Source organism: Protopterus annectens, chromosome 1.part0 (assembly GCF_019279795.1).
Source record: "Protopterus annectens isolate FY-2018-M chromosome 1.part0, PAN1.0, whole genome shotgun sequence".
In the NCBI taxonomy this organism is placed as follows: domain Eukaryota; kingdom Metazoa; phylum Chordata; order Ceratodontiformes; family Protopteridae; genus Protopterus; species Protopterus annectens.
Genome location: NC_056725.1, coordinates 1,745,408,532 through 1,745,434,385, shown reverse-complemented (window position 1 = coordinate 1,745,434,385; position 25,854 = coordinate 1,745,408,532). Strand labels below are relative to the sequence as shown.

At 39.6% G+C, this 25,854-nt stretch overlaps 1 protein-coding gene across 1 annotated transcript in view; it reads left to right on the top strand.

Moving 5' to 3' along the window:
* UNC93A (unc-93 homolog A) overlaps positions 1–25,854 on the top strand; it is a 544,463-nt gene that overhangs the window by 404,159 nt on the left and 114,450 nt on the right. The window contains exon 7 of the mRNA XM_044069054.1: positions 4,756–4,887. Within this exon, the coding sequence (XP_043924989.1) occupies positions 4,756–4,887 (132 nt within the window). The remainder of the gene's footprint in view (positions 1–4,755; positions 4,888–25,854) is intronic.

Sequence of the window (25,854 nt, the reverse complement as noted above, 5' to 3'; positions counted from 1 at the left end):
CATTCATGGTGTTGGATTTCCAAAGGCCAGGGCAGTATAGCAGATTGCCTTCACCATGATGTTCATGCTACCCAAGTCTGAAAGGTGTACCACCACCCCTTCCCTGTAATAGTAACATATATGAGTGGAGACTGCAGGAGATCCAGGTATTAGCACTCCATGATCACTGCATCCAACAGGTCATGGAATGCTAAGCAGGCAATAATGCCTAGGTGTTACTGGGAAATAATGGACTGTCCAAAGATGTTATAAGACCCAATGCCACAGGTAGAAGGTCTCTCCACCCCATGGAAGGCCCATTATTTCTCTTATAATGCCCACTCTGGAGGGCATTACTGCCCTTGATACTCAGCTGTAAGTTAATTTGTTTGTATTTGTTTTTTCTTTCAGCATATACTTTTTTATATTATGTAAAACTGTTCTGTCTAATATTTAAATCCTGCTGTAGCTTACATGATTGTTGTTATTGGAAAAATCTAAGTTGTGCAAGTATATAATGTCAACACATCATGTATGCATACATATAAACACACACACGTGCACACATGCACACTCTCACTCGCAGATACACATATGCAATACACATGTATGCACATATGCACTCATATGCGTGCGCGCGCACACACACACACACACACACACACACACACACACACACACACACACACACACACATACACACACACATTTGCCTAGCAATTACAACTACCTAGCTCTTTGCTGACTCAGTACACTTCAGATATCTTATTATGATCAAAGGAATGAAAAAATAAAATGTAGTGTAAAGCATTAGCTTCCTTCTCCCTAATTTTGGTTTGAAACTCCATATTGTTTCATTTTCTGGTAAATCACTGAAGATTAGTATCAGTGAAGCCAGACTTTATAGTTTCATACTTTTTATTGTTCAGAAAATTAAGGTTGTTAAAGACAAATCTTATTTTAGCTCTTTCCTCCACTTATCTAAGACATTATCCACAATTTTTGTATTTAAGTTAAGAGGTGTGCACTCAGTTCTCGGTTTGATTATGGTCACTGTCACACACTCCCTGTCCCTCTCTCTCATTATGTATGCATGAGACACTCAGAGACACACACACACACGCACACACATGCACACACATGGACACACACACACACACACACACACACACACACACACACACACACACACACACACACACACACACACACACATACATTCCTTTCTTTTTTGCTCACTTTTTTATGCTGTCTAAATGGAGAAAAAAAGCCTTTAGTGACAGTAAAATATGGTGACCTTTTCTTTTTGTAATTGTGCTTCATGGTGGCTTGTTAAGGTGCTATGAAGTGATGTACTTGTTTTTCAGCTGGTGATATCTGTATATTAATACCCTGCTGGTAAATGTCCATTTTCCAGTAGGGTATCAATGTACCATTCACCCATTATCTAAAGCATGCATAATGTGATTCTAAGTCATTTGATGCTAATGAATCTCAGTGCTTATGCTTTGCATAAGCTAAGATTGTCAAGTCAACAAAAGAGTCTGCAATATATTGTGAGGTAATCTTAGCAACACAACGCATAAGTCATCTAGTTGTTGGACAATGGCTGTGGTGATAAGAAAATTAAAAAAAAACATATAAGGCAACACCTTTATAACATTGTAGTACATATCAATTACCCATTCAACCACACCATATGATATAGCTTTGTAGAGTATAGCCTTAGGTGGCATATATCTGGATCATACACCTCAGAAATTTTGTGGTGGCAGTATCCACATTGCCTAACATGAACTATGCCAATGTACATTCAGCTTAAATTTGCAGGTAATGTCAGTTTATACTTATCCTGAAGTTTGGGGCTAATGAGGGTTGCCATTGTTTTACAATCAGGTGTAGTATATGCACCTCCATGAGGACATGGGTGTTTTTTTTCATTTGCATACTTTAGGATTGGGGGGGGGTCAGCAAAATGATTAAGGTATTTAATGCATATACAAGCAGTACAGAGTTTGATTCCCACTTAAGGAAATAGGTTAAGTTTTAAATGGCCCACAAGGGCTGTTGGTCTGGTACTTACCTATGAACCTATAATAACAGAAGTCATCTCTTGGCATTGCTTGGTATGATGTTCTATTCTAAGCACACATTATTTTGGAAGATGTTGTCAGTCTCATGCTTTATTATTTGTAAGAAGGTTGCTTAGAGAAGGTCTGTGTGCTGGTGGTGGTGGTGGTGGGGGGCAGGTAAACTAAGGCAAGATTCTGAAAGACTTAATCTCACTATAAGCATGTTTCTTTGGTGTAATGTCAATTTATAAAGCAGCATTACACTGGAATAATTTACCAACTTGGGGGTAAGTCTTTTAGAAATTTTGCTGTATAAATGTTCAAAGGGCCACGTTCCTGGAATAACTTAGCAATTGCATTTAAAACACTGAGTCATGTGTTAATGAGATTCTATATGCATTTTTACTCTTACTTCTTAAATATTAACCTTTTTTGAGGAAGTCATGAAAAAATCATCCTCTGATATTAGCTGTTTTTGCAAATCACATTCCTTTATGTTCTCAAAAGAAAGTGTCCAGTAGAAACTGCATAACTACACTTTTGATAAAATATTGTCAGATAGAGGCAGGAGGTAAGGTTACCACAGCTCATAGTTAACCAAGTTACACAAGTGGAATCCTTAATCATTTTTGTTTATACCATTTATGGTTAGGATTGCAGATAAAGTAGCAGCCAGACATGACAGTTACTACATGCTTTAATTGGCAAATACATCACCTCTTAATGTGTGCAGCCAATACAGTGACTGGAAAGATAAATTATCAAATGTGAAGTTATCTAGCACCTCACATTACATAATTAACTTGTCCTTGGGTGAATGGAAGTAATTTTTAGGTAAAATGTTTACTAGGAAAATAGTCCCTTAAACAGTCGGCATGCTGTCCAAACAGTATAAGAAAGCAACTATACATTATAGGGACAGTTATTAACAACTGACAAATTGTTTTCAAAAATCCATCGCCTGGTGCCTCACTGATTTATTCCTATCGCTGCTTCCTACAAGCAGGCACCAGACACTTTGTCTAAAAATAATTATTATTAGCATTTATACAGGTACCATTGGAAGCTTTACACAAGTACTCTTCCTTTGGCCAGAAAACGAAATAGTCTTTTCTGTTAAATCATCAGATGCCTTTTGATCATGCAGCTTGTGTACAGGAAAGTTAATATAATGTCTTCCTTCCATACCTTATCATAGCTTTTAGATTCCTGTGAGAATGTTTTACTCCAATTGTTTTTGCATAAAAAAGTTATATCATGACAATGTACTGATATCCTGTACAAACATAGCTGTATGGCAAAATCAGGAGTAATGACAGCAAGAGCCATTACCGGTACACAATTAGGCCCTGGTCTAAGGGACGCAGTCAGCTGCCACTCTGTTCAGTACAGTCCTAGAAGCTAGTGTAACCTATTCAAATATACTGATTGCTGTAGTGAAGTGCTCCGCAAAGATATGTTCCATTTCCCTGCCCACACTTTCCTTTAGCATCATTTTATCCAAGCATTCTTAAGCTGGAGCAACATAAGAAATATTGCTGCAGCGCAAAGAACAGATACATTGTGAGAAAGTGAAAGTGAGAAACGCAATCCACTTAAAGCAGTGAGGCTTCACAAACAGGGACAAAACATACAATTCCCATAGTAGTACCTATTATTCTGCATCAACCACTGAGATTTGGTAGGAGCCCTCTATAAGAAGATGACCACATGTATCATGGCTGCATGACTACCACTGCAAGATACTGTGCTGTAATTTTGCACTGTATCGTATGTAACATTGGCCTTGTGCTGCTTCATATGTTTTCTACCAAAATTGCATGCTTATGTGTGGGTTTTTTTTTTTGACGCTTACTGATTTACTGTTTCCACGTATTTGTTTGTTTAAAAAGGTTGTCTAATGAGCTGCAAATAAGTAAAAAGAGAATGAACTGAACTAACCAGCTACTGAAGAGATACTGTCTGGAGTGATGCTGTTGTACATAAAGGCAGTCTTTATGGAAATTAGTAAACAGGCTCAACAAGGAGAAACTTAAGCAATGAGAGGATTTTTATTAATATGAAACAAAGGGACAGCATAATAATTTCATTATAACATACTGTTTTCTTGAAAACAGATTACATATTCAGTCTTTTTGATAACTAAATGTATTCCACAATATATGGGAAAGTGTGGCATATGTTTCTTTTTAATGCTGAAATTCATTGTGTTTCTAAATGTTATTGCATCATTTTGCATATTACAAGATGAAATAAAAAAGCAATGTTGCATTACAATTTCAAATTAGGTGCTGTGTACTATCAGATAATAATGACAATGCTACACTGATTTTTTTATGAACTAGCTCACATTACAGTACACACTACATGAGAGCATTGAAAACATAGCAGGAATTTCTGTTACGATACATAACACATTTAAACTCTTGAATAACAGACTAAATACAACTATCTTGTATTAGATCCCTATAGTAACTTTGTATGGCACAAAGTTTTTGCCCTGAGATGTTAAGAATTAATTTATTAACTAGGTGTTTCCATTGCTAACAAATACATCCTTACCTTATGTCATTGAATCTTCAATGTTCACAAAGTACAGATGTACTAAATATTGCCCATGCTTTTTTATTTGGAAATGTAGAATATTATGAAATTATTAGAAAACCTGCCCCCCCCATACTAACATATACCATTTGTATTGTAGCAACTGCTTTAAACGCTGCCTGCATTATAGCACTGCTGCTCTGGAAACCTCATCCTCATCAGTTTGCTGTGTTTTTTGTTTTTCCTGCTCTCTGGGGAATGGCTGATGCTGTTTGGCAAACACAAATCAATGGTAAGTAATAGGAATATTGCACAGAAATAGCATATTCTCATACTACTCAGACTCCATGTGTTTTGACTTGCATGCAGATCACCAGTGTTGTTCATTTTTTTTTAAATAATACCAAGTAAACTGATCAGTGCTACATTCCTTAAATTACTCTTATCCCCACATACGCGTGTAGTCATAGACACCTGTCTTTTTAATTTCAAAGCATGAAACATCGCTTGACTGTGCTCTGCCTCCTTCAAGTTGATCAAGCATCTATAGCGTGTGTGTAATGGAGAACATGAATATTGTGCATTATTAAATAACAGATGATCCCATAGAGAACACCCATAGAAAAAGCTATAGAATAAGTCACCCAAGTACTAGAGAATGAGATATGTATGTATGAATTTGTTTATTGTCACAGAAAGCATATTTTCTGCCCGGTAATAATTTTCTGGAAGGCTATTAATGTAAAATCTAGTTTGCTTTCATTTTCAGACGCAAGAGAAAATGATTTCAGTTTTACTGAGCATAAGATGACAATATCTGGAGTTAGGACAAATGAGACACTGGTTATTATATTTTATGTCTTATAATGGTGAATAATCACTTAACTCGTTTATAAGAGAGTGCACTCCACATATGTACTGGAGTAAAACTCCTTAAGAGCACTGCTCTGAATATCTAAAAAAATATTGCTAAAAGCAGTCATATGACAGTTTACTGATGAGGTCTAAGCAAGTTTAAAAGCCATCCTAGTCTAATTGTTACCACCTTTTGCTAGCATTCAAAATTCCTAGGTTATATTATTTTACTTTAAAGTGAATGTTATAAAGATGGACTCTGCCTTTATTCAATGAAGACCTTCAAGTTGGTTCTAAACATAATTAATTAAACAGGGTTTCTTTGTCTTTCATATCCACCTTATAAAAACCCTCATAAATTAATGAAAGTAGAGATCTATCTAAAGTGATGTAAGTCTAAGTTGGAACAATGGTTGATAGGATTATAGGTTCATAGGTACTTTCACTACTATTGATCTGTGAGGATCTTAAAGAAGCCTAGCCCTCCATTCCCATATAATTATTGGCTCTTATATTTTGCAATATGAATCTCCAAAGATGGGCCACACAAGTTTATGCTGGGGTAATTACGTTTTTTCTATCCATGAGGGCCATTAGTGCTAAACCAGTGGTACATATATGATTACCATTCCACTAATCCATGTTACATTTGATTGTATTAATTCCTGGGATGATTTTTTGAATACCACAAGTTTATTCTGGCAAGATAGGTATTTGAATTATTTAGGGGTAAATTGCTAGGTTTGAAATTGGCTGATATCCTGAAACCTCTTTTTGATTTTACTCGGGAATTAAGGTTTGCTACAACCATGCTAGACATCCTACTAAAAGTATATCATGCTAATGCTCAATGGTTAACTAACTAATAAAAGAAATTAACTAAATGTAACCTGCTCTGTAAATAATTACAACTTGGTTATAATTACTGAATTGTGGAATAGTGAAGGAATACAACTTCCTGCCTAACAATTCTTTAGCTGCTTGGGAAATGACAGAATAGGAGGAAGAGTGGTTATTTTTGAGGCCCAATGGCTAAATGTTAGGGTGTTGGAAATGGATTATAATTCAGAATTGATTTTTGTCTAAGTATTAGTTACTGACTCTGGCCTCCCACTACACTTATTAGTTTTCTATAAAAGTCCTTCATTATCAAGCATTGGTCAGCTTGGTATATTGATGGCTTAGTCAATTTTATGAACTATGATAACCTGATAACATTAGGTGACTTCAACTTTCCAGGGATTAATTGGTCTGATGGCACAACATTGACAATGTCAGAGGATGAGTTGTATAATTTCTATATGTTACACAATTTGATTCAGATGATTGATGTTCCTACTGATCAAATAATATCTTAGATTTCTTACTTCCAAATATTCCAGATAAAATTTCTGACATTAACTGTGTCCATTAGGCAATTCAGATCACTTAGCTTTTGAACTTAACATAATAACTAAAGCTTTTCACACAAATCAACAAAATAATATTTTTGTTAAGTCTAAGCTATCAATCTGAGCATCAGTAATCAAGTTAAATTCTATGGACTTGAATTCCTCCAAGGTAAATCATGTTGTGAATAAATTACAAGACTTAGAAAATATTTGAGAATTGCTTTTGTCTGAATGTAAGGAAACAGTAAGTAACAGTTTACTGAGGACTATATATTCATAGTAGAATACTGGTCATGCTAAACTTCTGAGGGAAAAAAGTGGAAGAAATTTAGGCTCTGGAAGAGGCTCAAGAGAAATGATTTAAAATGAGCCTCTAATTTAGTCTCCAGAAGGTTAAATGCCTCTTTGAGATTAGCAAAAAGTAAATTTGAGCATAACTTAGATAGCAGTCCTTGCTCTAAGAAACTTTATTCTTAAGTTAGATACATTGATAATAAGGTTCATTTTTTTTACCATTTTCTGTTTGAGGTGAATTGCTGAATGCTGGAGAATTATTGGCAAACCTGCTCAGTGAGTGAGCACTTCTTGGCAGAAGATGATACACTGTTTGACAACATTTCTGATGTTAGAATTTTAATAGAAGGCAATTATATGTGCCCAGTTTCAATCTGACCCTTGTGCAAGTATTTTTGACCTATATTAAACAAAGTAGTGGTATGAGACCTGAAAATATTCCAGACATTTACAGAATATACTTAGTAAATATATTTTGGCTACTGTCACTTGATTTTTTAATAACCTGTTGTATTATGGCATTGTTCCTACTAGTTGGAAACTTGTGGACATAATTCCAATTCATAAGGGGAGCCCAACAAGCAGTATAGGTAATTATAGAACTATCAGTCTTACTTCACTGGTGGGGGAGAGTTTTGAGAGGTCTACTTTCCTTTCTTAATTGAGACTTTCAGGGATGTTTAATGGACCACACTCAACATGGTTTCACAAAAAAAGTTCTATGGTAACTAATTTAATTGAATTTTATGACCTACTGACAATTGCCTTAGATACGGGCATGTCTGTAGTGGTGGTCTATTTGGAATGGTCTATGTCTTTTGACAGTGCCCCACCTGCTGCTGTCATTGATGCCATGATCAAATACAAAGTTAATTCATACATTGTTCACTGAGTGGCTAACAGGCTTCATGGCAGACTGCAGAGAGTAAGGATCAGAAATGTCACATGTAGCTGTCACAAAGTGAAAAAAGCAATCCTCCAGGGCTTAGTTCTAGGTCCAGTATTGTTAAACCTGGTATTCTGTTTATTCTTAAAATATCTAATGTTTGATGACTAAGTATGCAGACAATATTAAACTAGGTTGTGTTATTACATTGACTGAGGATATTGACCATTTCAACACTTACATGTATTTGGTGGTTGAATAGTTAGACTTAACTGGACTAAAAGTTAATAATGATAAATGCACTACTTTGCATTTTAGGAAACTAGTGGTTGAATATTAAATAAAAGTAGGTCCCCATGAGTTATAGAAATTGACAGAATATAAGGCTTTAGGTATTATTACATGTAGTAATTGTAAGTATAAGACTAATGTTCTAAATGTTAAAGCTAAGGCATTAAAAGTTAATGGCTGAGTTTTTAAGAACTTTACAACAAGAAATGATGGCTGTCTTTTGAGGTTGTTCATAACATATGTTCATCCCATCGCTGAGTACAGCAGATTGTTTTTGCTACCATAAGAAAAGTGATCTCCTAATTTTAGAAGGTATTCAATGAAAATTTACAAGGTGCATCATTACTTTTAGAGATAAATCATACCCATCTAGACTGAAAGTCTAGGCCACATTTCACTCAGTTACAGACATCTGAGGAGTAAACTTTGTTTAGCCTGCAAGGGGCTGTGAAGTGAAGAATATCGATCTCTACTAAATATTGAACTGTTGTATGCAAGCATATTAACCAGAGGTGCATATTTTATTTACAGAGCTGAGGAGTCAAGGACAGTCTTAAGAGCAAACTATTTAACACAGTCATTGGTTGTACTTTGGAAGTCTTAGACAGTGTTCTTCTTTGCAGATATTCAAAAAAAAACTTGATACCTGGTTGGGTCCTAGGGTGTATACATTCATAAAGGAGGCTGAATTCTGAATGGCCTTTGGCCTTTATGCAGGAATTAATGAACAACTGAATTGAATTGAATTGAGTTAAAGTAAGAAAAATATTCTGCTTTACGTGGAGGGGGAGATGGTTCTATAGAAGTGGCATTCTCTGTGATACATGCCTATCCCATCAGCATGTTCTGTTAATCTTGCAAAAGAGATTGAGCTCCCCTGAGTAGGTGTTTCTGATACCATTGGACTGATTGTGCAATAGCCCTGATGAGGCATTGCAGTCATTCTAGCTGTGAAGCATTTGGACAGGTACATACTGAAAGGGACATTATACTCGATGACTACTGAGTGCCGAGGACATAAGAACTATTACATCCCTGGATCTGGACATTATACCCTTAGATATAAGCTGTGCAATGAAAAAGGACTTCCTTAAAATAGTGAATACATGGTGATCAAAGGACAGATCATTGTCAACACATATTCCCAGATATCTAATTTTGGGGTCAATTTTCAGGGGAGTGTTGTCAATGTGATAATTCCAAAGGGAGTCATGCTAGCCAAATGATAAAGTTATACATGTCTTGGCATATGGTTTCAAACAGTGATTTTGGGACCAAGTATTTGTTTGGGAAATGTCATCTTGTAGGATTCTGGTGTCTTCAAGGGAGTTTATGATGGCCTAAGATCTGAACTCTGGGGCACTCCACTAGTGACATGTCTTTTGGAGGAGGTAGAGCAACCCACATTTACTTCCCATGTTCTCTTTGTGAGCCAGTTTGCTATCTATTGCATTGCAAAGGGGTTAACATTTAGCTGTGAGAGTTTATTTACAATGCTTGAGTATGAAATGGTATTGATCACCTTTGCAAGGTCCACATAGGCAGTGTGCACTGATTTTCACTCACCCATTGCTTCAGTGTCATTTTCAAAGAAGTCATTCAGGTTAATTAGGCTGGATCTGCCCCTGATGAATCTAAACTGAGTAGAGATGAGAGTAGGTCACCTTTATTGCTGTTTATTAGTCCCATAATTATCCTTTCCATAGCTTACTGATAAGATTGGTCAGGATTATGGGTCTGTAATTACCTGGGTCCATTGTAGCCCCAACTTTGTGCAAAGGAATAACTGTTGCTGCCCTCCAGTCTTCTGACACAAAGCCTTTTTTGATGTTAATGTTGAGTAGCCTCTGTAAGTGGTCTGACACTTCAGTGTAGCCCACTGGGAATTGATTGCTTGTGCATTTTTATAATGGAGGAAGGGGAAACAATCTCAGACCTAGAAATGGGCAGCCATTTGGAAACATTTTTTTTTGTCAATTAGCATATAGAATTAAGACTATTAAGTGTTAATAACTGATAATGAGCGACTTTTCCAGCAGTCCATTGTTTGAATCCCTCAGTCTCCATTTTATGTAACTTTGAGAAAGCCATTTAACCAGAAAGTGCCCTGAATTCTGTGCAGCATTTTTTAAATTTGGCTGTGCTCCTTAGTGATCTGTCTGGACTACCTGCCAGGTGACTACCCATAAACCTAAAAGTTCAATGAGCAATGTGGCCTAACGTTATTTTACACAGAGATTCAAGGCAGTCAGAAGTGAGGGTTGTGGGGAACACAAGGGTAGACTTTGACAAGATATAATGCAAAAAAGTTCCAACTGAAGATTATGAAAGCATGGGTAGAGAACTGAGCACACATCAAAAGTATCGGCAAAGAAGAAAAGCACCTATGTAAATTAATTAGGAAATCTAAATGAATTAAAAGAAATTAGGTCTTAAGTGAGAGGGTTTCATAAAACTTTTAGTTTCATAGGTTCATAGGTAGGTACTAGGCTATATGCCCGAGGGCATTTATAAGCCTAGCCAGAGTGTGGCAGCTTTCACCGCCCCATTGATTAATTAACTGAGCCTCTGTCAAGAAGAGCCAGTGAAGTGATTCCAGGGGTGTATTTTCTGTTACCCATTCACTCGTCAATGTTTCTCTTGAAGTGTGTTAGTGAGTGGCTCTGCCTAATGTAGTTAGGAATTTTGTTCCAAAGCATGAGGAGTCTCTGTGACAAGAATCTATCCCTCCAGCATGTTCTATTTATTGCTGTGGAGAGGTTTAGCTCACTAGAGTGAGTGATTCGCAGTGACTTGGATTTCTTTAGGTGGAGCATGTCCATCAATTCCTAGTTGGACATGGCTTTGTAAGTCTAGCAGAGATCACCTCTGAGTAAGCGATATGCGACTGAGTACAGCTGGAGTTTTTCCAGTCGGGCTGCATAGGACATATGTTTGAGGCCAGTAATCCTCTTGGTGAAGTACTTTTGTGGTCTTTCCAGCTGTTGGATGTGTCTTGTGAGGTACATCCCAAATGGGGCATTGTACTCTATGATGGGTCTGATGAGTGATGAATAGAGGGGCACTATAACCTCTTTATTTCTAGATGCGAACCCTTTAATAATTAGATGGGCTACATAGAAGGATTACCTAACTACTTTGGCAATAGATTGTCAAAGGAGAGATTACTATCTACCTGGGTCCCCAGATCTCTTATTACCTATTTTGTATTAAGGGGGCTGCCAGCTATGTGGTAATTCATGGGTGTTTTGTTTTTCTCAAATGGGATGACTATGCATTTTTTGCCATTTAGCTTGAGACCATGACTTTGACACCAGGTGTCCATCTCAGTAAGGCCCTTTTGGAGAATGTCCATGTCAGCCGGAGAGTCAATTATGGCTCCCAGTTTGCAGTCATCAGCAAACTTGGTTAGTCATAGTCTTCCTGTGTTTGCCTGTACTTCTGAGAAGTATATGCCAAACAGTAGGGATCTCAGGACTGAGCCTTGTGGGACACCACTTGTGACTGCTTTAGAGTCGGACCTGGAGCCCGCTATTCTTACCGTGTGAGTTCTGTCTGTAAGCCAGTTGGCAACCCATCTCATGACATAGGGGTTTATGTTCAGGCTGGTGAGTTTTTCTATAATTCCCGAGTGGGGAATGGTGTCAAAAGCATTGGCAAGGTCAAGGTAGGCTGTGTGAACTACCTTCCCCTCATCTATGGCCTTGGTGACTGTCTCGAAGAAATCAACCAGGTTTAGTAGGCATGATCTGCCCTTAACAAAGCCGAACTGGGTCGGGTCAAGTGTTTGGAGGTTCCCGATGTCTTTGTTAATGAGTTCCATGATGATGCGCTCCGTAGCCTTGCACACCAGGCTAGTCAGGCTTATGGGGCGATAGTTACCAGGGTCAGTTGTGGCCCCTCCTTTGTGAGATGGAGTAACTGTTGCTGTGCACCATTCTATGGGCATGCAGCCTGTGGAGAGGCTGAGGTTGAACAGTGTGTTTAGGTGGGGTGTTAGTTCATTCTGTAGTTCGTGCAAGACGCAGCCTGGGACACCATCTGGCCCCATTGATGCTGTGCTTTTGGCTTTTGAAAGGGCTGTTTTCACCTGTGTGTCTGTGATTTCTGGGACACTACACTTTTCTGGTATTGATGTGGGCCCTTTTGGGGCTGAGAGGGGGGTGAAGTTTGCACTGAATCTATCTGCCATGATGTTGGCAATATCAGTGGGTTCAGTATATTTTGTGCTATTTTGCACTAGCTCAGAGCATATTTGCAAGTTGCTATTTAGATTCTTGACATAGCTAAAGAAGGCTTTGTGGTTATCTTTCGAATCCTTGGCTATTTTTCTTTCAAAGTTAGCCTTGGAGGATTTTATGAGGGACATTAGTTTCTTACTGATACTGATCAGGGATGTCTTTCCTTCTTGGGATTTGCTTTTTTTCTGAACTAGTTTTCTCCTTCTATTGTATAGCCTGTTTATGGCAGGGGTCCACCAGACTGGCTTCCTTCTCTTAGGGGAGTGAGTCTTGGTTTTGCTAGGGATGGCACGATCCATGCATCCTTGTAGGTGCTCATAGAGTGCATTTGTAAAGGTTCCTGCATCTTGGATACTGTTATCCTTTAGCATGGGGGCTGTGAAACCTACCACCTCTGTCTTAAGTAAGGTGAAGTTTGCTATAGAAAAGTTTTTCACTGTGGTTTCCTTGGTTGGAGGTGGTGGTGTGGTGTGGACATCCAGAGTGATTAGTTTATGGTCTGATCTAACCAGTGACGGGTTGACCTCCAGTGTGGAACACCTGTCGCCCATGTTGGTGATGACCAGGTCCAATATGTTTTCACCTCTGGTAGGGGAGTTTACCAGCTGATCCAGGGCATTTGAGTTTATAAATTCCAGGAAGCGCTGGACCTGGGAGTTTGTACTTGAGTAGTTTTCTCAGTTAATGGTAGGGTAATTGAAATCGCCCAATATCAGGGTGTTCGGTAGGACCTTCATGTTTTCCAGTGACTCCAGAAAGGCGGAGTGGTGGTCCTGGGTCATGGAAGGTGATCTGTAGCAGGCCACAATTTGCATTGCAGATTTGCCTGATGTTAGTTGCACATGGATGATCTCGGAGGTATCATGCTGCGCCACTAACCTGGAGGTGTAGGTATCCTTGATGAATATGGATACACCCCTCCTTTTGTATGGTCCATGTTCTGTGGCCAAAATGTGTGGTATGAGTTGTAGCCCGGTAGTGCTGGGGTGCTCTGTGGAGCCTTGAACCAGGTTTCAGTTACTGCACAGATGTCGATGTTCTCCATACTGAGGAGTGCTTCGAGCACATGCATTTAGCGATTTAAACTCCTGACTTTGAGTAGCATAACCCTCATTTTTTTATTTGTGCTGTTTACTGAGGTGGTTTTGACTTTTGAGCCTTGCCTAAAAAAGGCACTATGGAGGCAGCAAGAGCCTTGGCCAGTATTTGAAAGCCTAGGGGTGACACGTGCAAGCCGTCTCTTGTGAAGCAATGAGGTTTGTCGAGTATGTCGTCCCAGGCTGACAGACACTGGATCCCCTTTGAATGACACCAGAAGCTTAGACAATTGTTGAAATTGATCATTTTTTTCTTTATACTGCTGTATCATTCTTGGTGAGGGCAGGATGCTACTCAGGGTCAGGGTCATACCTGCCTGGGCTACACCATCAGAGAGCTCTTCCATGTCTCTTTTCATGTAGTCCAGGGAGGTACGTCTCAGGTCATTCACACCAACATGAACAATGACAGGGTCATATTTGTACTTGTTCTGGAGTGACCTGGGTGCTGGTGTTATGTGGCGGATTCTGGCTCCCGACAAACAGCTAACAGTAACCTTCTCCTTGTTCAGCCTAGTGAGTGGAACATCAGTGTGCCTGACTATAGAGTCACCTATTACTAGTGTGTTAGGTATGTTATTTCGCCTTAAGGGCTGTGATTGTGCGGCACACTGATTTTGTGTTTTATGTGTTGTCTGGTTTGTGACGGGAGATGCAGGTTTTTTGGGTGTCTGCTTTGGAGGTCTGTGATGCTTTTTCAGGTTTTTATTTAGAGCCTCTGAGTATGTTTTGTGTATTTATGTGTATTTTTTTGCCAGTGCTGGTTTAGTATGTCTATGTGAGGCTGGAGGTGTGGTGCAAGTATTAACCTTCTCCTCATGACTGCCTGTTCCAGTCTTTGGTGGAGAGAGTTTAGCCTCCAATTTAACTATATAATTGCATCTCTCTCATATGTTAATGTTTTGTGGTAGGAGGAGATGGTTGTCTGTGTACATGAGGCAGTTGTAACATTGCCTCAGGATACCCAGGTTCACCAGCTGGACTGGAGAGTATACCTGAAGTTGCCCTTTGGTCATGTCTGAATAGTAGGGTGAGCTGTTTAGTCATTTGGTTGGTGAGGGGTGAATAATGAGCCTTACCCTACTGGGCAATCAAGTGTCGGGGTATATTAGTGCTTGCTATTAGGTCTGACCACGTGCTGGACTGTAGGATGCTTTTTAGGTGCTTAGATTGAGAGTTAGACTACTTTCAAGGGAAAAACTGAAGAGGAGACTTGGTGGAGCCGGGATAAATTTAGCCCTAGCTAACCGGTGCTGCCCGGATGTGCAAAACCATGCAAACACAGTTTTTACAGCAGGGAAATGAAAGAGATAGAAATTAGCCCAAAATGGCTTATAAACTATTAACTTCTGGGCTGGAACCATTCCTCTAGGGACAGATGGCTGTTCAAAGCTCCCTCTCTCACAGGTGAACAGAAAAACCTCCCTCTATCCAAGTAAGGTATGGGCAACTCAGAAATTTGTAACACAACCCTGAATTCAGCACTAGCCTGAAAACTGGACTATACTAGCTTAGAAAAGTGGGAAACAAGGAACATTTTTTTTGAAAAGATAAGGCAAAAACAGTAAAAAGATACACTGAAAACAGCTTTAAATGACTACAAACAGTAAACAATACACTTAAAACATATTTAGGCGACTACAAGCAATCAAAAAAGGCTTTTAAACAAATTACCAATTAACCAGTAAAAAATCTCAAAACCGAGCCCTGTTCCTGTTGTCTTCAATCAGACAAGTTCTAACTGCACACCTGCCACTGGGGTGCATGGGAACCTTCTCCAAAAATGAAGGCCTGGATTAGTGCTCAAGTTATACAAATAAAGCTAGAATCAGCAGGTCTGTATCTAGTCTATGCTGCAGCAAACAAGGTGCACCAATTTCAGTAAGAAACAATTCAAATATGCAGGCACTATAAGCCTTTAACCAGAAATTCCCAGCTCAGAAGGGCAGAGTCCAGCCTCTCCTCCCACAAGAGTGCAGACCATGAACCTTCTTAATGTAAAATAGCTGGCCTGAAGCCCAAGTGCTTAAACCAGAACTAATGCACTTTTAGAATAACAGACACTAAGCCTTCAATCAGCAGTTCCCAGCTTAGAAGATGTAAGCTACCTGTCCTGCCACAACAGTGCAGACCACAAACCTTCTTAATGTAAAACAACTGGTCTGAAGACCAAGTGCTTAAACCAAAAGGCTTAGAATGATAGTTACACCAAGCAGTAACAAATACAATTGAGTACTTTTAAGATGACACAAAAGCAAAATAAAGTAATAAAGTAGGAAGAAACACAAATACAGTAAAAGCAGATGAAAAAAGTGCACATTTTTTTTTTGAGTGAGCAAATGAGATGGGCCCAGGAGGAGTATCCAAATGCAAATTACAATGCTTCATGAAATTGTTAGCTTTTCTGAGTTCCCCCAATAATCTTGTATAACGTTTTTCTTTTTTTTTGAGTTAAATTAATTTATTTAAGGTGAAATTTGTGATTGTAATGTGTAAATGTTTTATCTGGCAAGTTGTGGAAGATATGAAAAATGCTGTGAAATATATAACTTCTGAAGAAGAACGAGCAGTGATATAAAATGAGAGGCATACCCAAAATCAGAACTGTGTAACTCCGATATAAAAAAGCTAAGTCATGTTAATATGAAAGCAGTGACAGGGGTGCTGGAAGAGATTCAGCATAGTTTAAGATATATGGCAGGACTTTTGGCTGGAAATGTAAGGCAGCTGGATCCAACATGCGTTAAGGATGTTGAGTTTCTGTATGATGAACAAAGTGCTAAAATGCCTGTTAAGCAACAAGCTGGTGAGATTCATGATAAAACAAATAAAATGGCTGGAGAGGTGAAATATGTGGGACATTGCGATCATTGCAATGGTGGATAAGATACAGGGAAAGGTGTTATATTGGCTCTAGTGTTAGAAGGAGAGGAAGGTACAGATTTAATTGACTGTGCAAAAAATAGCATAGTGGACAAGCTTCATGAAAAAAATCAGTAGGGATAGAAACATTAGTATGATTAACACTGACAGAAACTTTTAAAAAAATGTGAAAAGCCTAGTGATGTTTTGATCAATTTTACATTATGTTATGAAAATGAACAGGTTTTGTAACAACTATGACAACCAGAAAGGAAATTAACAGTTACAGTTTGACCTGTTCACACTGAACATAAGAATTCAAATTTAATATTTTGCCAATGAATTTGCAGAGAACATTGAAAATGTACAATGAAATAAGAGACTCCTTCGGATTCATTACCACCTACACTAAGTGTACACTGTTCTGAGTGAACAGACAACACAAGTGTTAATCACACTTTCTTCCTACTAATTTTAGTTTTACTGCTGATTTTCTTGTAGCCTTAAATATTGAGGGGGATTCATAAAGATTACCACAAAATGTAGACTACATATACACATAGTGTAATCTTTCTCAGTGACTAGAAAGCACAAACAATGTGGTAGGGATGTTCTTGAATACAGATCGTGTGCATTAAATGTGCAGTTAGTACAGGCATTAATGAATTCTGCCCACTGGCTTTTTTGGTAATACTGAAGGTTAATTGTACTGGTGGTATATTAACACTTGCAAATGCAGAGGAGGAAATGTACATATTAAGAGAATGTCATATGTATGTTTTTTATAAATAAGCTGTTAGAAATTATGTTTGCATTTCTAAACCTGGGTAAAATACATGTCCAGTAGATATGGAAGAAAAATTTGTGGAAAAGGAAGCTTTTAGTGGAAAATGTTTCTTTTTTATTATGGCACTGGTTCATGCCTGTTCCAAAGAATGAGCATTGCTGTTTGAGACAATTTGAGACAATCTGAATGGAAAGAGACAACAGGCTGCTGCTTTTTGTATTGCAGCTGATGGATACAGATTTGAAAGAAATAATATTTCCACTTAATGATGTAAGGATTAGGCAATAGACTATAAGCCGAATTTCATGCTCATCATCCAATCCAACTCAGTGGAGCTATCCAACAAGCTATAACTCAACCGTGTAGACTCAGTGTTGGTTTTCCCTGCGAATTCCAAAACCTATTGGAATACTGCCATGGAAATTAATCTACATGGAAAGAATGCTAGGGGGTGCTGATTTAATTAATTTATATGTGCTACAAGCTGAAGTCTATGCTACTGCTGCTGCTGCTAATAGACCTAGGCCAAGAAGGAGAAGAGTTTTTAGGCCCGTTTTAACTTTTCATAACCTATATGACATAGAAAATGTACATCACTACAAGGTGGATAGGGGCACACTACAGGAACTCTGTGACCTCTGCCATCCTCAACTCAGAACCAGAGCCAACTGAAGGAACCCATTGCAGTGGAGACAAAGGTATGTGTGGCCCTTAGAATCTTAATTTCAAAACCTTTCAGAGACCAGCAGAGGACATGCTGGAGGTGTCACCGGTATCAGCATCCAAGATTCTCCATCAATTCCTGAATGCTATGCTTCAACATGCTAGTGACCACATATATTTTTCCTGCACTCCTGAGGAGAGGGCCAGAAATATGTAGGAGTTCTACTGTATAGCACACTACCCTGAAGTACTGGGTGCCATATATTGCACACATACAGAAATTAAGGCACCAACCAGGGAACAGGGTAGGCTCTAAATAAACAGAAAGGGCTACCACTCTATCAACTGCCAAGTCATGTGTAATGCCAAGGGAATCATCTTGAGCCCATGTGTTGGCAACCCTGGCAGTTACCATCACTCATATATCTGGCATGCCTCCCAACTGTACCAGATGCTTGCTAGGGGGGGCTATCCCTCAGGGACATTTACTGGGGGATGCAGGCTATGCACTATAACTGTGGCTGCTGACACCCATCAGAAATGCACACACACCAAATGAGGCACATGCTCAAACCAAAAATATCACAGAGCATGTGTTTGGGCTGCTGAAGCCATGGTTCCAGTGCCTAGGTACATCTGGGGGACCCCTGCCGCACAATCCATGGACATGTACAGAAATATTCACAGTATGTGCCATGCTACACCTTATCCTGAGAAAGCTTCAGCAGGATCAGTAAGGGCAAGGGTCACACATCCCACCACCAGTACCAAGGTCACCACAGCCACATGCAGATGTGGAGCCAGAGGGGGAACCTCCATCTGCTGTCAGTGTAGGCAGACATAGGCATGCTCAATATGCCCTCACATTTGCTAAGAGACAATGCATAGCACACTCACCCACCACCTAGGGGTCTAAAACCTTCCTCCTATGCACATACATATAGTAACATTGATACCAGGCAAGTTATACAACCTTTACCTCACCATGTATTGGCTGTGTACTGCTCACATCAGATAGAGTCAGCCCTGAACTAAAACTGTGGCAACCACTGCATTTACAAGGTAAGTCTTCAACCTGGAGTATATTGTGTGATAATTTGAACGAATGGCATATCCTTGTATTTCATTACTTGGCACTGTAAACAATTAAAATGTTAATTTTAATTACCTTAACATGTGACAGCAGAGACTTATTTGACTTGTATAAGATTCACACAATCAAACTTCACAAAAGTACTGATGATCACTGCATGCCCTCAATTTAGCACCATACATGTGTACTGGAAAATTATTAAAGACAGAAATTAGAAAGAAATGATACACATTGCAGTTTCTGACTTCACAACTCTCACAAGATCATTCACAATTAAGTTTGGAAATTTGATGCTATCAACTGTCTAACTTTCCAAGGCCGATATAGGTCAAATGTACAATTATCAGTTCAACACCACAAATGCAGATATACTAAGCACTAAGTCAGCTATACACCCTGAGCATCAGACACAAAACTTATGTATCCCTGAATCCAAAAGATAGAAAACAGGGATATGGCACAGTTACCATCACTTGCACAGGGTGTTGTGTCGGGGGGGGGCAGGAAGCATAGGCTGACACAACAGGTCAGTGAGTGTGTGTGAGTAAGAAAGAGAAGCAGGCAGACATTTGGATAAACCAACAAGTGGCCAGTGAGATAAAATGAGTTTTAAGCTACATGGTTGAACCATGTAACTGTTTTGTGTGTGTGTGTGTGTGTGTGTGTGTGTGTGTGTGTGTGTGTGTGTGTGTGTGTGTGTATGTCTGTAGGGTTCCCCCAGGTGAAATTGGTGTGTGAGTGTCTATATGAACACAGCCAACCTCTCTGCTGGCTCTATGTCTTGGTATATTAGACAGGTGTGAGCTGTGCATGGTACAGGTGGCAGTTCATCGTTGTCATCCCCGACCACAAGAACTATCTCCGCCAGAAGTTTCACTGGCATTTCCTTGCCCATAGTCAGATGCCCTGCAGCTACCTGAATGTGACTGATGCCTACTGGATGAGCTCCCTTCACAGGGATGCTCGGGACCATGACCCCATGGCCTGCCGTGTATGTGTGTGGACAGCTCACCCAATGATGGAGCAGTGGAAGTACTGCCGCTATGGGAGCATGATCAGGCATGGCCACATTGGCTAACAGCAGATGATGTGGCTAACCTACATCCACGAGGATGCTGTTCCCCTCTCAACTGACATTCCATTACAGACAACACTCGTTCCATGGCAGACACCCCTTGCTCCATCACAGACACCCCTTGTTCCATCGTGCCATTCATCTGATCCATTGAATCAGCAACATGGTGGAGGCAGTCACACATGTCAGCCTGTGCCAAATCTACAAACCTGTGCATTTATTTGGAGCACCTATGGAAAAGTGCTTGTGCCTCCATGATGGCCCTAAACATAGGTTGAGTGTTACGGGAAGAGAAACCAGGATCAGGTGGAGGAGGGACAGCAGGCCTCCTCTGAGCACACCTAACAACCCTCCTGTGTCACACTTCGCCCACACTTTGGCTACTGCCAGACTCAACAGGCACTGAAGTTGCAGTACCCACACTTCCCTGATCAATGGCCTTGCACTCCATCTGTCCAATATTTGTGGGGTCACTGGAATGGGTAGGCATAGGCCTACTGGCTGTGTCAGATGGAATTGCAGAGAATGACTATATGTCAACTTCAGTGTCAGATTCAACCTCTGCATCCCCTGACTCTGCTTCAGTTTGGCCACCATCATTATCAGAGTCTGCTGACACACTTGACATCAGGTGGCAGAGATCCCACACTTCCACTGTCATGATCCCCAAAAAGTAGCAACACAGGAAAAAATGAATACCTACACTACTCTAGTGCAATATATGCTAACAAACTGAGTGGTGCCAGTATTACAGAAAGTACAGCAATACACACAAAAGGCCTGACATCAACAGCACATACTAAAATATTTATTTAAATTGTCCAGCAGTATTAACATAAAAATGTTTGGCTTAGCATCTGTAGATGAAATTCTCCTCTGCAATCCAGATGATTCTGGAAGAAGTTAAGCAAAAGGTAAGAGCAACATCATCACAGTTAACAGTAACACAGGGAGTAATACTTTTACCCCTTTATATGTCCATGAATTATACTTTCAACAAGAACGTGGCTGACAATTCCAACCTAAGCTAATAAATGTAGCAATCTTCAATCCACCCCTCAAAAAAATTCATGTGACACAGAAATAACGTATTGATTTCAACTGTTTTACTATACAACAATAGTCAACTGTTGAGATACCAAAGCCTACCTGGAAGCTCCTCCTAGGATGTGCTTGCTGCCCCTGAAACTGTTACACTGACATCCATCCAAGACTTGCTGTACTGCACTTTCCTGGGATTTGTCTGGATCCCTGATATTGGCCAGGAACTCTTCATTTGGTGTTAGTGGTGGTTCCATAGCAGGCCCTCCCTCATTAACCATATTTTTGTAGCCCACTGCCACCACTCTCCTCTGTGCAGATATGATCATGTCAGTGGCCCTGTGGTGCACCTGCTCATATGTTCTGCCATGGCCATCCGTGACATTCACATCCTCCACAATCTGGCACAAATTTGCATTCTGCATGCCATATCGTCCCATCCCCTTTCAAGCAGGAAGGCACCATGTTGATTAAAGACATCCACTATCACCTGATTCTCAGCATCGGTGAAGTGGGTTCTCAGAGGACAGACATGCCTGGGTGACTTACTTCTAGTTGTCCTAAAAGATAATACACATAAGTATCACATAATGACAAAATAACTGTTCTCAGATAAAACAGAAAAGGTAGCCACTCAGTATTACCCACTGAAGAAACATAAAACAGTCTACAGATGTGAAATATGAACAACAGACATGATGCAAAAAGGAGAGTAACAATAGCAACATATCCTTGTTTGTGCCATAACAGTAACTCAGCTTTGCCACCCCCAAAAGAACAGGCAATTGGTACATTTTGCTAACAAGCCATCTTTGAAATGCAAAAAGTGCTATCAAAAGAACTGTCCTTAAAACATTTGTATGTATTTATCACAGAGCATTCCATTTTCACATATTGGCAATCATGTATACCTGTGAAATGTCTTGACAAACATGCCCATGCATCAGTACACTTCTAACTAATGCATACAGATAACAGTGTAAAACCCTTTGCTCAGATTTTGTCTTAAATACATTCCAACATATGCAGTATGTAGTTGACAAAAATGCAAGCATACCTTCTGAAGTTCAGTAATCCACTGTACAGAGATATCCCGAAGAAATAGCGTATGTTCAGTCCTCTCCACATAAACAAGTCTCCTCACCATCAGTTTGTCTAGCTACATTGTTGACTTTTTATATGGTATAGATTCAGGAGTAGCATGATAAAGATGAAAATGAGGTTATTAGAACTGCTGAATGCCAAATACTTGGATCTGTGTAGGAGATGTAAACATAGTGCAGGCACTCCTTCAGTGTTTGCTTTTAATGGATTGTAACTGTGAATGATTACTGGTTAAAACACAACAGCACAACAGGGTGTGTCAGGTTAGATCTACAAAAGGTTAGCTGTAAGGTTGGAATGTAAGTAAGCACCACACAATACTATTATTTCCAATTAATATCCTCACATCTTTTAAGGCCAATGATATAGAATGGCTTACACACTGAATGTGTCAGATTACTGGTCAGATAACTGAAGAATGACCAACAAACACATAAAGGTAAGACAAAGCTGTATATCTGTAAGCAATAATCATAACAGGTTGTGTGATCACTAAGTGCGCTACATCCAAAAAGAATGAATGTACAAATAACAGTTGTATGGTTTGATATTACTGTCGATGCTGTTGCAGTTGGTTGTGTACAAATTGAGTTCACTTCTTTGCTGCAAAACTCTTTGTGTGGCAAAGTGGGATAAGGCACCCATCCTGTGCTCTGACTGTGCATTGGAGTGAGTGTTCAAATCCAGATCTATGTAGACATATCTCATGTGAGCCATCATTTTGTGTGTATGCCATACATTTATTTTCCTAATTTATACTACTTGCCCCTTTTTTCGTTTTCTCTTTTTCTGTTTTTGTTTGTCAATTTTTTTTGGGAGGAGGGCAGTATTTGCACAATGTGGCATGTAGTATGATTATGGGAATGGAGAAAATGAATGGCAGGTTTGGCTGTGCTTATTTCATATGCACAAAGGTAGGCAATGTGCAAATGGGACAACTGGACCCCCAGGAAGCAGACAGGACCCAGCCAGCCAAAAATAGAAATCTGATACATTCAATTAATGGTACTGGACATCGTGCAAACCTGCTAATTGGCATTGATTGGCAGTTATCAGTAAGACCTTAAGAATAATTAGTAAAATAGGGAATGTCTTATAACTAGTCCTGTGGCAGCTGGAGTGCAGATGGTCCTAGGTTCTAGTACAGAGTGTGCAACCTTTTTTACTGTTGTGACATTGCAGTTTATAGCAATGAACAGAAACACAGACAAGTGTTATTTCAACATTCATTTGGCAACAGGTGTAAGAGTAGAACTGCCATATATATGGTCCTGGGTTCTAATAATGGATATTCCATACACTTGTATTGCTGTTCCACTTTCCATTACAGTTACTCTCACTTATAACACTTTTCATAATGAATATGGTATTAATTATATGTATGAGGGATGAGACACTATTATTGTGTAATTTATTTATTTATTTATTTATTTATTTATGCATGTATTATCACATTTGTTATCAGATGTATGACTGTGGGTATACTGTGTACTGTATTCCTGTAAGTATAATTCTGCTATCGGGACAAGGATGGCCTTCACATTTTGCTAAGACACTTACACAACTGCCTGTACATCTAGTAACCTTAGGTCACACACATACATGTGTAACAGCTAATACTGTCACCTGTATTTATGTATGATACCCGATTATGTCTGAGCAGGACTTCTTGTGTGACAAACATAAAGAATCAACGCTGTGTAAGAAACTGTTTTGTTCCTTATGCCTAGATTTGAATCCCACAGTGGAAAAATCAATTTTCTCAGTGTATAAAAGTAAAAACATGTGTTAGGTCATTACATTTATGCCCCGAGTGCATGTTTGCAAACCTAACTCATCTAACAGTTGTTACCTTCTTATTTCCTATATATTTCCAGGCTACATCAGCAGACACCCCTCATACTAAAGCCAAGTATCAGATTAATCTTCCAATTGCAATTATTTAATTCCTCACTGATTGGCACTGCAGCTCTCTGCTTATCATCATGCAAACACGTTGGTCGGTTGTGCGCACTCTAGTAAATGTGATAACTGGAATTGGCTGGAAAACATCAGTCTCCATTGCTCTAGATCTGCTGGTAGACATGGCCGGTGTTAGTGGGGAAGGTGCCAGGTTTAGGGCACAGAGGTGGGGTGTCCAGGAGTTCAGAATATTCACTGGAATTGTAGTAAAGCACCACAGCCAAAGGCTTCTGCAGAGGGGGAGCTATTCTGGCTTCCAGTACAAGTCTGAGGCATGGAATAGTTTACCCAGGCTGTATCCAGTGCCACTGGTATCCTATACACTGGAGAGCAATGTAGGCATCATTTTAATGACATACAGAGCAGGAAGAGGGATATTCTTGACCATTGGGTAGAGGAATTTAGGACTGAGGACATCCCAGACCTGTGTAAATATGAACTACAGAGAGTACTTGTAATACTTAGAAAGCTGAATATAGGCAAGACTGGTATGTATTACCATCATCATCATCATCAGCCCCCTTTTTCCCATTTTTTCTACATGGGGTTGGGGTATCGTGTTAACTGTCACCACCTTTCTCAGTTCAGTGCCACACTCCTGCCACCTTCAACACTCATGCCTAACTGTAGTTGATCTTCTTTCACACAATCCATCCACCTCTTTGCTGGATGTCCTCACTTCCTCTTACCTTCTTCCTGTCTGTCCCAAATCTTCCTCATCAGATTGTCTTCTGCTTTTCTGCACATGTCCAAACCACTGTAATCTGTTCTCTTTGATCTTTTCTGCAATTGAAGTTACTGTAGCTTCTGCTCTTATAGCCTCATTTTTGTCTGTCCCACAGTGTGCATCCTATCACCCTTCTCAGGTACTTCATTGCCATCACTTCTAGCTTCTTCAACTGTTCTGCCTTTACTGCCCAGGTTTCTGTACCATACAGTAGTACTGGTCGCACTACTGTCTTGTACACCTTACTTTTCAGCTTCTTTGGCATTCTTCTGTCATAGACTACACCTGACACTCTATGGCATTTGGCTGCAGCCCTTCTGATTCTAGATTTGACCTCTTTATTCAGACTTCCTTTCTCCTCAGCCACCCATCCCATATACTTGAAGCTGTTTACCTGTTACACTATCTTCCCTTCCATCTGTGTTCTCAGCTTCTTCTGATTTCCCCAATTTGCTGCAATTACCACCATTTTATATGTGCTTAGTGTCATCCCATGTGCCTTGATTTTTGCATTACATTCTCCTATACTTTGCTGAAGTTCTTGCTCAGAGTCTGCCTGTAATGCCACATCATCTGCATACAGCAACTTTGTTTATCTGTCCCTCCAACCTGTGTGCTAATGTAGTCCATTACCAGTATGAACATTAGTGGGCTCAGAGCTGATCTCTGGTGTACCCCCACTCCCACTGGGAACCCCTCTGTGAGGCTGAACACTGTTCGCACTTGAGTCACTGGGTCCTTGTACATAGCTTGCACTAATTCTACCAATGTTTCTGGGACTTCAAACCACTGCAGTACTGCCCACATCAGCTTTCTTGAGACTTTGTCATATGCTTTCTCCAAGTCTAGGAATGCCCAGTTGGACTTTCTCCTCATCTCTAACTTCTTCT